This window comes from Balaenoptera ricei, chromosome 20 (assembly GCF_028023285.1).
Source record: "Balaenoptera ricei isolate mBalRic1 chromosome 20, mBalRic1.hap2, whole genome shotgun sequence".
Classification (NCBI taxonomy): Eukaryota; Metazoa; Chordata; class Mammalia; order Artiodactyla; family Balaenopteridae; genus Balaenoptera; species Balaenoptera ricei.
Genome location: NC_082658.1, coordinates 11,547,087 through 11,560,898, shown reverse-complemented (window position 1 = coordinate 11,560,898; position 13,812 = coordinate 11,547,087). Strand labels below are relative to the sequence as shown.

The window sequence follows — 13,812 nt, the reverse complement described above, 5'->3', positions numbered from 1 at the left end:
CTCTAGTGAAACTAGCTGAGTCTGGAGATTTCCTTTCAGGAACTTTTAAATCACAAATTCAATTTCTTGACTACTCACATTATCTATTTCATCTTGGGTGGATTTGGTAGTTTGTGGTTTTAGAGGAATTGGTCCATTTCTTTGAAGTTGTCAAATTTATGAATGTAAAGTTGTTCATGTTATTCCCTTATTATTCTTTCAATGGCTGTAGGATCCTGAATCTTCTCTTGCTATATTTGTTAGTCTTGCTAGAGATTTATCCATTTTATTGATTATTCCTGAGAATCAGCTTTTTGTTTCATGGATTTTTCTCTTTTTCTGTTTTACATTTCAATGATTTCTGTTCTTATCGTCATTTTCTTTCTTCTGATTGCTTTGGGGTTATTTTGCTCTCCTTTTCTAGTTTCTTGAGGTAGGGCTATGGTCTGAATGTTTGTGTTCCCCCAAAATTCACATGTTGAAATCCTAACCCTCAAAGGTGATAGTACTAGAAGGTGGCGCCTTTGGGTGGTGATTAATGCATGAGGGTGAAGCCCTCCTGAATGGGATTAGTGTCCTTACAAAAGCAGCCTGAGAGCTCTCTGACCCCTTCTACCATGTGAGGACATAGTGAGAAGGCCTGGCCATGAACTAGGAAAAGGGCCCTCACCTGATCAAGCTGCACCGTGATCTTGGACTGTCCAGCCTCCAGAACTGAGAGAAATAACTTTCTGTTGTTTAGAAGCTACCCAGTCTGTAGTATTTTGTTACAGTAGCCCAAATTGATTAATACAGGGAGGAACTTATAATTTGATACTTTTCCTATTTTCTAGCATAAGGATCTAGTGCTATAAATTTCCCTTTCAATTGCTTTAGCTGCATCTCTTTTTTTTTTTTTTTAATTTTTGGCTGTGTTGGGTCTTCGCTAGTGCGCGCGGGCTTTCTCTAGTTGCGGTGAGCAGGGGCTACTCTTTGTTGCGGTGCGTGGGCTTCTCACTGCGGTGGCTTCTCTTGTTGCAGAGCATGGGCTCTAGAGCACAGGCTCAGTAGTTGTGGCACACGGGCTTAGTTGCTCCATGGCATGTGGGATCTTCCTGGACCAGGGATCGAACCCATGTCCCCTGCAATGGCAAGCGAATTCTTAACCACTGCACCACCAGGGAAGTCCTAGTTGCATCTTATCAGTACTGACATGTGGTACATTCATTTTTGGTTTTTTTTTTCTATTTATTTTTTAATTGAAGTATAGTTGATATACAACGTCGTATTCAGCAAAGTATACAGCAAAGTGATTCAGTTATACATATATATACATTTTTCTCTTATATTCTTTTTGACTATGGTTTATCATAGGATATTGAATATAGTTCCCTGTGCTATACAGTAGGACCTTGTTTATCCATTCTATATATAATAGCTTACATCTGCTAACCCCAACCTCCTACTCCATCCCTCCCCCTCCCCCCTCAGCAACCACAAGTCTGTTCTATATGTCCATGAGTCTGTTTCTGTTTCGTAGATAGGTTCATTTGTGTCACATTTTAGATTCCACATATAAGTGACATCATACAGTATTTATCTTTCTCTTTCTGACTTACTTCACTTAGTATGGTAATCTCTAGTTGCATCTATGTTGCTGCAAATGGCATTATTTCCTTCATTTTTATGGCTGAGTAGTATTCCATTGTACGTATATACCACATCTTCTTTATCCATTCATCTGTTGATGGACATTTAGGTTGCTTCCATGTCTTGGCTATTGTGAATAGTGCTGCTATGAACATAGGGGTACCTGTATCTTTTTGAATTATAGTTTTCCTGCATATATGCCCAGGAGTGGAACTGTTGGATCATATGGTAATTCTATTTTTAGTTTTCTGATGTACATTCATTTTCATTCAGTTAATGTATTTTCTTTAATTTCCCTTGAGACTTCTAACCCATCAATTATGTGTTCTTTTTTTTTTTCTGAGATTTTTCTGTTATCTTTTTATCACTGACTTCTAGTTGATTCTACCATGGTCAAAGAGCACACTTGTGTGGTTTCAATTATTTAAAATATGTTGAGGTTTGCTTTATGACCCAGGATATGATATATCTTGATGGATGCTCTATGGACACTTGTGTATTTTGCTGCTGCTGTTGGTTGGAGTGTTCAGTTACTGTCAATTAGATCTTTATGATTGACATTCAACAGATATAACTGTTTCATCTTCAAAAAAAGATAGCTTAATTTCCTTTTTCCCAGTCTGTATACCTTCTGTTTTTTTCCCTTGCCATATTGCAAAAGTCTTACTGTATAATGTTGAGGAGGACTAGTGAGAACTAATATCTTTTCCTTGCTTCTGACCCCAGTGTTAAGAAAAACCACTTACCTTCTTGTCCCTCCCCTCAAGTGGGCTGGTAACTTCCCACCTGCCCTTCTCCCTGTGCATGGCTCTGTGATCACCCAGTTTAGTGCTGCCATTTTTCTGGTTGCCACCAGAAACACCATGGTCTGTGCTACCACAGATCCTTTGCGAGAGAACATCGGGCCATTACCTCCACAGCCTCTAGCTGTTGGAGGAGAGGTCCTCCTGTGATAGCAAGCAGGACCATGCAGATGGGTCCTGCTGGGAACCACAGTACCCTCACGATATCCCATGGTGTTGGTCATGATCTGTGGTCCAGAACATTAAGCAATTTTTGGCATATTTTAAAATAGATGAAATTAGAAAAAAAAATTAAATTCTAAGACTTAACTCGAAGAAGCTCCCAGTTTTATGATGGGTGCAAATAGTACACTATATTCATGGATTTGGATGAATAATTTTTACTTTGTTTCTTTTTACATTTCATACAAATCAACCAAAGATTAAACACATTCAGTGAATCATAGACACATCTAAGGAAGACAACTAAAGGTAGTTTATTCAAATGTAGTTATTTATGAGACCAAATCCATAAACAATTACTAAGCAACTACTTCATATGAAGCATCCTTGATAGGTTTACATAATAGACTTAAATACAGCTGACAACGCCAATAGAAGAGATACTGCAAGACAATACATAATTAATTGTCAAATTAATTGCATAAAAATTTGCTATATGAGGTCAGCTGAGAAAGATTTCGGGCTCAGGGAAGTAGAATTTTAGTTATACCCTGAAAGTTGACTGTATTAATGATACAATTTGCTTGTCTGTGGATTTCATTTAATCTACAGACAAGAGGTGAGAGTTCCTGAATTTTTTATGCAGCAAAATCACTTTTCTTTCACCCAAAGCTTTCAAATTCCAGGACTAGGAATAGTAAAAGGTGCCAACAGAAAAAAACTGGATCTCCCGGTACAAACCGCAGAAGGGATTGTTCACAGGTGCATAGCAGCAAAGAGTTTGGAGACGCTTAAGTACCATCCTCTGTTGCACAGGCTGATGACTGGACTAAATGTAAAAGTGCTCTGCAAACCAGAAAGGGTCGCACAAATAAAAGGCGGTAGTAGGTAGTGTCCATCAGCTAAGGCTGTCAGGTGCTCTGGCCTCCCCTGACGCTGCCTCTCCACCTTGCACGGCCCCCTCCTCTCTCACCAGCTCTCAGTGGCGGTAAGGGTCCTGATCTTCCAGAGGCTGCTTTTCTCATCAGCACGTTTCTGTGACCCTTTCCACCTTCTGGTTAGCACGTCAGCTCCCAGAGCACTCGGAGGACCAGCCTCCCATTCCACTCTTCATTTCCATCATGGCTTTATTTTCCCCAGCCGGGCACTCTGGGTGGCTGTGTGCAGCCCAATGAAAGGGATTTCTGCTGTATCTGTTTACAGGTTAACCCCCACTTACTCTCCTATAAACAGTGGAAATGGTAGCATTTCTCCTTAAATTACAAATGTGTGTGTGCTGTGGGGGGAGTGTTTCAACTACATAATAGGTTTCTTATCGATATTTGTTTTGAAAATATTCACTCTTATGAATTCTTACAGCTTGCTATACAGCTTGCTATACATAGAGTATAAGGTACAGAGGGGTGAACTTAGCCCGCCTTTATTAAAGAAAAGGGCATGGACCTGCGCAGAGTGTGTGCAGAGAAGCAAGCGGGGAAGGTGGTTCACCGCTGAAGCCGGGGGTGGTGCAGTGGGAAGGCGGAGCTCCCCTGAAGACCTGCCATCAGGACAGCCCCCTGCTCACCCATGTGCCCGAAGCCAGGTGTCCTGCAACCACCACAACCAGCCCTCCCCAGGAAGCACGTGGAGGTATTCTTCTTTAAAGAGAGTTACTGATGTGTCTGGGGAAAACTAGGGTGGCTAGTGTAGTCACCGGCTCCCAGAGGTAGAATGCTCTCTGCACTGTAAGCAAGGGTGCCCCGGGAAGCCACCTGCCTTCCCCGCCATGGGCACATGACAACAATGGGTAGCTTCCCTTCAAATTAATATCATTTAAAAAGTAAAGAGAAAATAAATAAGGTTATCACATAACAGACTTCCTGTTTCCCTACTACCTACAAATGGTAACTATGAAGCTATAGAAGAGAAAGAATGGAGACATGAAAAAAATTATAACATGAAAGCTAGAGATGGACAAGCCTGAGCTCCATGTAGAGTCAGCACTGCGGACCCCTGTTTTGTAGCGTGAACATCCCGACAGCAAGTCCACGGAGAATGTTCACAAATTCACACACACAAACTCCATTTAGTAAGCAGTCATCCAAGACACATACCTTTCTATAGATAAACTTAGAATTAACTTGTGATATTCAAAAATCACAGAGAGACATTGTAACACTACAAATATTAACCTTAACACAGAGCGTCGACTTCTGTTGGGTTGGCCAAAGGATTCGTTTGGGTTTTTCCATAAGATGTTACGGAAAAACCAAAACGAACTTTTTGGTCAGCCCAATATTTCGAATTCCACGGACATCCACACAACGTGCTATCTACAACAGTAGCAAAGGAACCACAGGTTTCAAAATATGAATTCTCTAGTTCTATGGGATGCACATTTGACATTTTTTGAAGAAACCTGAAGATTCTGATGTTAGTCATTTTTGTCACAATTAGTTTAAACACTTGCCATAAAATTTAGCCACAGTGATGAATACATGAGAATAATGTGTCATAAATATCAAGTCGAATACAGGATTTCAAATGGAAAATAGGGTGGTTAAGTCACTGCGAATTCAGTGATGCTGCAGGACCAAGCCTGTTTCTGTGAAAATGAGTATCTGCTGGACAAGGTCCTGAGCTGCTGGACACTACTGCTGGAGCCAGCGGGAGTGGGTCACACAAGGAAGTTTACAGAATGTCAGATCAAAACATGATTCGTGGAACTGCCCTGGTAGTCCAGTGGTTAAGACTCCGTGCTTCCACTGCAGGGGGCCTGGGTTCAATCCCTGGTCAGGGGACTAAGAACCTGCACGCTGCGCGGCACAGCCCAAAAAAAAAAAAAAAAAAAAAAACAAAAACGTGATTCACTTGGAGGCATCATGAGAAAAGCCTTGCCAAGTGCAAACAGGCGGTAAGAGGAGAGAATGATGCCACCAGAGTGATGGCCTGAACCTCAATAACAGACTCCCCCAAAGCATGTCGACCATCCTTGGGGGAAGACATCGTCCCACCACCACTGTGGCTGCCACTGAGAAACTATCCGGGCTCCCATCCCACACCAACGAGGATGATCATGCTGAGGATCAAGTCTTACTGGGATGCAGCTCAGCCCCATCAGTCTCTGTAAAAGAAAGGCGTTCCTGTTCCCACCACCAGACATCAACTCACCTCTCAGCCTCCACAGAAAGAGAGGAAAAGGCTGAGATTTGACCCCTGCTTCATTGCTGTCTTCAGTGAAGAGAAGAATCATAACTGCCCATGGGAAATATCCAATGGAAGTAGAACTAACGGATAAAACTTAGTAAAGACTATTTCAAAGAGAATCCACTGAAGATTTAGTCTCCTCTTCTAGTTACAAAGATTTTATATCCAAGATAAAAGTTGTTGCAAAAAAAAATAGAAATCTGAATTCTCTTTTTCTCTTTCTCTCTTAACATATATACTGTGTACTGTGGATATAAATACTCCTTCTCTGGCTTTTATCATGAATTCTTGGTTATGGCTACAACAAGGCCATCTTCTCATCTATCGCAAGAAGTAAGGGTGATACAGTTTAGTGAAAACAGCCTAAAATTCCATATCCAAACTGTCCATAATGCGTGTGGACAAAATGAAGACAATAACACATGCAATATAGCTGACACTCACTGTCAGACAGTCCAATACTCATCCCAACTCTACTCCCTTTTGCCACCCCGCCAACTATGAGGGGTGGGGCACATCGCATATGACCCAGCTTTAGCTAATGAGATATAAGGGGAAGTCTGCACTTGCTTTCCTAACAAGAAGACAAATGCGATAACTCTGCCCTGTCCCCACCTCATCCAGGCTCAACATGGAAGAATGCACTGTAACCATCAAGATAAAACATCAGAGTGGAAAGATTAAACACAGCCTGGGTCCCTAATGGTACTGCTGAATAATTAAATCATTTGCCTCAGAGATCTTAGTGAAAATGACAAACTGTTACTTGTTTAGAAAGCAATAGTGAGATTTTTCATTACTTTCAGCTAAAAGCAGTCCAAATGCAAACACTTAAAGCCTGAGAAAAATTACTCCCATACATCAGTTCTTAGGTTGTTATTTGAGGATTTGCCCTAGCAGAACAAAGGAGAAAACTGAGAAAGAGACAGAGGTGGGATCTAGAAAACAATGGATGCTTCCAGGAGAGTAATAAGGAGAAATCCCAGGATGACAGCTTTGGAGCAGGCCCGTTAAGAACAGCCGATTGAAGCAGGCAGTGGAGAGCTGGGAAAGAAGAAACTTTGGGAAGAGGCATATTCTGAGATTCAATACTACCCGTGCAAATTTAGGAACTGAGGAAATGTTAAAGATCTAATTCAATAAGAAAAGAGAAAATCTTCAGGAAAATCAAAGAAACAAAAACTGTTATAAAAATGGAAAGCATAGCACCCTATTTAGCCATTCAATGAACAATATTTACATGGTCATAATCAGGGAGTTGAAGTTTAATATTTGTCATTTTTTAGAATCAACTCATACACAAAGCATGGGGACTTAATTATGGTCAGAGACTAGAGAATAATCATAAAAGTGCAGATGACAGAAGTTGGAAAGGTCCAGAGGTAAAAGAAAGTCCAAGGAAGCTGAGAACCTAAAGCCAGAAGATAGTACTGATTACTGACGAAACTAGAAATAAAAACGTCAGGGTATTATTTCAAATTGCAAAGGTTACAAAGTATAGGGAATCCAAATATAGTGACACAACTAAATGGCAGTGGGGAAACAGGAGGGGGCAGTTAGTGACTCACCCTCTTCAATTTCTGTTTAGAATTCACAATTTAATACAAACAACAAATATGACTTAAAACTATGTAACATGTCTCTTTACTATCAAAGTCCTATATAATTTCTCCAATTCTTTAAATAGAATTTACTAATGGCAACTCTGTTTTTGGTTTATACAGTAGCAGAAAGCCTGATAACCAAAAATTTATGAATCAAGCAGTAGTAGTATAAGCATATTATTTACATTTATAGAGATACTCACAGAGGAACTAGAAATATAAACAGTTAAAATAGGTTCCCTATAGTAGCAGAGTCTTGGCCAAGGAGGTGTGGGCCAGGGCATATTTCATTCATTATAAACCCTTGGTACTATTTAATTTTTAAAATCATGGCATATACTAATTTAGTAAAAATAAAAATATTTATCTTAAAAAAAAAACATGGAAAGCAGAGAGAATTGAAGACTTTCCTTAATTTTCAAATTACAAAGCAATATGACACAAGGAAACATGTAGAGACCATTACTGAGGGACAGATAATGCATTTTTCCTGGCTATGATGAAGTTTCAATTGTGTGCAATAATTTATGCCATGCTTTCATGGAGGCATCTTCTACTTCACCTGCAGTATTCCTTTGAGATGGAAGTCCACAATAAGTAAACCTCCTGCTCCCAGCAGGAGCACTGTGCAACGGAGAATATGAAAGCTGATAATCCTCTCTTAAAATTTATGTCACTCATATTTGTGTTAATGTTTATTACTTGGAGGCTTTCTGGTCCAGGTTACTATTTTTTTGCATTATATTTAATCACTTTTACCCTGTTTATTTTTTAAACTCTGGCACAAACCATTTTACCTGTCAGTTTCTTTCAGTTTCATGTTATCATCTACCCAATAAAAGTGTTAAAATGTATCATAAATTTACAAAGAATCTGGCCAACTGTAGACAGGGAAAGAATTTTTTGAAAGAATAAACCTAAGAGGCCACACAGGATTGCTGTTTCTACAGCAGATAAAAAAATGACTAACATGAACATTAAGATATTAGCTGGGAGCCAATTTTATCATTTTAATTTCCGCTGTTGATGCAAGAGACCAGCTGAACAACAGCCTATAATAGTAAGTGTAATGGAAAACCGTAAGACTTATCTGCACTGTAATTAAGAAAAGAATGAAGATAAAAGTCAGAGCTAATTATAAAACATATGGTATAACTTTGCATTGCCATCTATTTGCCACTTCAGATAACATATTTTTCATTTATTCTCCTCCATGAGGAATTAGTCAATTAAACATTTCCCTCCTCGCCCCAAAAAGATGCATGGAAAACTTTTTTGTCGCATTCAATGAAATGAACAGTTTCTTAGGCTGATTAATCCTTGGCAACATACAGAGAACATTTACAGAACCGACAGAGCAGATACTCCCAAGTGCTAGAGCGTAAGAGGGAAATGCTTGTCTTCTGCTGAGAAGGGTGGGAGAGGGGCTATATTTAACATGTTTTAATTAACAAAGGCTGATGTATTGGTCTTTCCTTAACCACACTGAAGCTCATAAGTTGGGGATAAATATCAGGCTGGATTCTTTGGCATTTTTATTTACACATTTTAAATGGAAAACAAAAAAAATGTTTTTTCAATATTTATTAACTTGATGCAAGGAAAAGCAATTACCTCTTGGTGCTTTGAGTTTTTAGCACTCATAAGATAACCTATCCCTTGGATAAACTTAGATGAAATGCCTAAAAGCAAGGTAAAAATTTAATGATATAAAACTTGACCTTTCCCTTCTCTTATTCTAGAATGCAAATAATAATAATAACAATAACAACTTGTGGCACTGGGATAAAGGGTAATTTATCAGTCACTCTGGTGCAAAATTCTGCATAAGGGCCTATTTATAAATATTTTAACTTATAAAATATTTATAAATTAACTGTATGACATGTTAAATTCCCCCACGTAGAATTTCAAATTTTATTGCTGATTATTTCAGCAATATCCTCTGATGAAATGTGAAAAACATAACAATACATTAAAGTTGAATAGACCCAAAAAGGCTTGAGGAAACATGTACTCAGTGCCATTTCTGTTCCTGAATTGAGAATTTCCTGCACTGCAATCAGTTGGAATTCATGACCCCCTGGAGGCTGCAGAATATTTTATTCTCACTCTTGTGCAGGCCACAGAATGGAGGCCTCTTAACTGAAAGTGCCTCTTCAATTTCTCTTTAGAATTCACTGTTTAATTCAAACATCAAATATTAATTAAAACAACCAAGTAAAATGTTTCTTCACGATCAGAGCACTACACAGGCTCTCCAGTTCTTTAAATGGAAGGCACCAACGGCAGCTGTAGCTGTTTTGTTTTCTGTATTTAGCGTAGTAGGGGTTTTTTCCAACACAAAAGACAAAAAAATGAGGGCAATAACTAAGATGCGGGTGGAACTGAAGACTGCCCAGACACGGGTCCATTTCTCCGAAAATAAATGTGTCTGCTTTATTTTCACATTTATCTCAAAGGCAGAGCCCAATGAAGCACAATTCAGCTCTTTAGTTTTATCACTTAGTTAAAAATCAGATTAAAAATGACACTGGGTAAAACGAGATGTAAAATTAAGCCCAAGAGCTTGTCCTGAGTCCTTTCCAAGTTCTTTGTCTTGGACCCCACCACCTTGCCCTGAGCACTCTGAGCCTGCCCCACCCAAAGAAACAAAACCACAGCTCCAGGCCAACAGTCCCCCGCCCCCACGCCCACCCCCATCCCCCAGTGTGTTCAGGGCCTCACCTCCAGCTCCTGCTCCCTCTGCAGGGCGAACTGCTTGAAGGACTTGACGATGAGACCAGCGTTGGAGCAGTCGTAGACGAATATGGAGGGGCTGCCCATCCATGTCTGCAGGTCGTATATAGACAGCGGGATGTACTGCGTGTAGTTCTGGAAAAGAAAACAGTGCATGTTTGTGACTCACACCTGGCGAACTCTGCCTGCTCACCAGCACCTGCGCCTCCAAGAGGGTCCCATGCACGGGGCCCGCTGCACAGAGCGTTCCTGAGCTACCGTCTCTACCCACTGCGAACAGCAGCAAACTAACCTCCCCACCATCTGCCCACACGCTGTTTCATCAGGTAGAACGGGGCAGTGGCACAGTTCAACCCCGAGCTCCTCTCCTCCCCTGTTCAGCTCTCGCTGCCCGCTGGGAGCGCACTCACTCCACTGAGGGATTTCCCTCCACGTGTCCCACCATGGGGCCTTCACACCCACCCTTCCTCTCCCACCCGCTTGCAGCCAAACCACAGCTTTCTTATAAATCCCAAGGCTACGCATGCTACTCACACCATTCCTGCTCACCATTTACTCCGTAACTTCTCTGGGCTTATACAGCAGAACACGTTCCTCGACTATAAAGAAGATGAGCTCAGAAAAGTTGATCGGGTCCTCAAATGTGCATGTTTTCCCTGTTGCCCCTTTAATTTCAGAGCTACCCATAAGCACTTTATCCTCTAGATGATTTAGATCACATTGAAGGAGTTCAAATAGATTTGGCTCCGTAATTTTTTTTTCAAATCACAGAACACATATTAACATGAATCTGCTAAGTGAAATATTTTTCTGGACACACTGTACTCTTCAGTACTTGAAAACACTACAGCGATTACTGGTAAACATAGAGAGGAATGGTCCTCATCTCACCAGAGAAATGACTAAAATCCTCACTCAAAGGTAACATTTTTAAGCAATTCTTCTGCATAGAATGCCATCACTTATTTATCCTTCCTCAGGCACCAATAGTTTAAGTAGTGACACTCTAGCAGAAATCAATTCTGTGCACTTACAGTAACGGTGACTGTTTCCTCAAAGCTAAGCCACAAACACTGCCTCTGGTATTGCCAAGAGGATTGTTTCTAATGCAAGGGGGAAAAGGAACAGAAGACAGAAAGACCAAACCAGGCCTGGAGAAGACTGTCATCAAGGTGGTGGCGGCAGAGGCCTTCTTGATATGCACACACGTCACCAGATGCAAGTCCCATCCCAGACGGGGGAGGATGTGCCAACAGCACAGGTGTGGTGGGGCTGCAGACATCTCTATCACGAGGGGACCACCCTCTGCTTACGCTGTGCCATTTCACCTTGCTAAACTGCCATCACCTGGTGTCTTGTTCTTCGTCACTGCACGAGTAAGAGAACACTTGGATATGCTCTAAGTAAACTCTCACAGAAGGATTCTAAAGACGGCAGTTCTTCCCTAATGAATCTATAAAGGCAGTGCCCAATCAAAATACCATCAGGGGTTTCCTTAATGGAATCTGACAAGCTGATTCTAAAGTTAATGCTGAAGAGAAAGGTATAAGAATAGCACACACACACAAAAAAAAATTGTAAAGAAGGAATAATGAGTGGGGACTCACGCTAGCAGATATTAAATACACTATAAATCTATGGTAATTACAGGATGGTACTGGGGAAGGCAAGACAAACAAATCAACAGGAGGGAAAGCCCAGAAACAGAGCCACATATATAACTGTAATGAAGGTGGCATTTTAACTCAGTGAAGAAAGAAGGAACAATTCAACAAGTGATACTTGTAAAATCCAACTAACCATTCAATACTGCCATCTGAGATTCCACACACAATCAGGACAGATTTTAAAAATAAATACGAAAGCAGAATAAAAGATATAAAAATTTATTTTGGTGTAAGAAAGACCTTCTTAAACATATAAAACCCAGAAATGTTAAAGAAAAATAGAACAACGTAAAAATTATATAATTCTGATAAAAACACATACCCGTGACAAGCAATTTAAGAGTAAAGTAGGTACAACATATGTGACATAGGCTTTATATTTAGAATGTGTGTGTGTATATAAGCTTCTGCTGCAGATCAACAAAGACAAAACAACAAAAACAATATATAATAGGCAAAAGCTTCACACAGGCAATTCACAGAAGAAACATGAATGATCAACAACTATGAAAGTTTCAAGCTCTCGATTAATCATGGAAATGCAAATTACAATGAGAATCAGCCATCTACCTATCTTCATCCAGCAAACTGGAAAAAAATTTTAAGTATGAATAATACCCCGTGCTGACCACAATGTTCAACAGGGGGCTGGCTTATTGTTGGTGCAAGTATAAACTGAGAAAGCTATTTTTGGAAGGCAATTTGGGTGGTTCTTAAAATTTTTACTGTACATACCTTTGACTTCTAGGTGTCCATCCTACAGAAATACTTGCATTTGTATACAGAAATGTACATACAAGGATGTATAATACTTTCACTGGTAAAAACCTGTAAGCTGTCTACATGCTACTGTGGAAAAGACTGGCAGTCTAACACCTATTTTTCCCCTCTTCATCCTCAATGCAAGTTTAGCTGAGCACAGTTCCCAGTTTCCTTTGCAGCTAAGTCTGATATTGCAGCCCAATTCTGGCCAATGGGACATGATCAGAAATGTGTCTAAATTATAAGTGCCGCCCTCTTTCCCTTCCCGGGAGGAAATGTGAACATGGCAGAGGACATAAGCAGGGGGACAACAGAGCTGTGTGATGGAAGGGGCTTGGGCCCCATGTCATGACGATGCCACAGCAGTCCCAGACGGCCCACAGGGACTATCACAGCCAATCTTGGATCCTAATATATCCAATATGAAGGGATCATTAAGCAAAGGGGGCCCATACACCCACATTATGGAACACCATGCAAGGTTATTTATATGCACTGACATGGAGAGATGTCAGAGGCTTGTCATGATTTTAAAAATGCAAGTCTTAGAATCTCACATATAATATCCTGTTTTGTGTGTAAAGCACCACATGCCCAGCACTTAAGCTGAATGAAATGAGGACTCAGCAGAAATGTGCTGAGTGAAAGGTCCTATAAATGGTGCTGAAAGAAGAACACAGGACTGCTAAGGGCTGCTTTCTCTGACTGGGGAGGTGACAGGGGTGTGGGGTGGTAAGAAAGTGTCATATCTATTTCTTTTAAAACTTCTGTTCTCTTGGAACCTTTTAGAATAGAAATTACTTGTATTTTTTTAAAAAGACAAAATGCACACAACTATTAAAAGGAGGGAGGAAAAGGGTAAGCTCCGGGGTTCACTATAACATACTTTCCGTTCAGTCAGTGTTTCATAATGAGCAGGTATTACATGTTATCTGTACAAGTAAAAAGGCTTCAGCACATGCTGCATTGGACAGAGCAGGACACAAGTCAGCGCCTCTCTGGGCACAGAAGGGAAGAGCGCTCCTCTCCGGCCCTCTGCCCAGCAGCCTCCCTCCCCTTGTTCACCTGCAGCCCCCACTGCTACGGGGGAGAAAAGGGCCAAAAGGAACCCTTTAATTGGGCAGGGACACCCTTACACTGAGAGGAGAAAGGATTTTAGCACCAGCCTGGGAAATCATCACATTTTTTTATGCCAGCCACACTCTGCTGTTTATCTGCTTCCCACAAGGTTCTAGCTCAGTGAGGAGCAGCCGAACGTGGCTGGGGCAGTTCTGACCCCAT

The 13,812-nt window shown here is 40.7% G+C and overlaps 1 protein-coding gene across 5 annotated transcripts in view; it reads right to left on the bottom strand.

Moving 5' to 3' along the window:
• RPTOR (regulatory associated protein of MTOR complex 1) overlaps positions 1-13,812 on the bottom strand; it is a 344,195-nt gene that overhangs the window by 164,730 nt on the left and 165,653 nt on the right. For all 5 annotated transcript variants that reach the window (XM_059906939.1, XM_059906941.1, XM_059906940.1 and 2 more), the window contains exon 5: positions 10,091-10,237. In XM_059906939.1, coding sequence (XP_059762922.1) covers positions 10,091-10,237 — 147 coding nt within the window. The remainder of the gene's footprint in view (positions 1-10,090; positions 10,238-13,812) is intronic.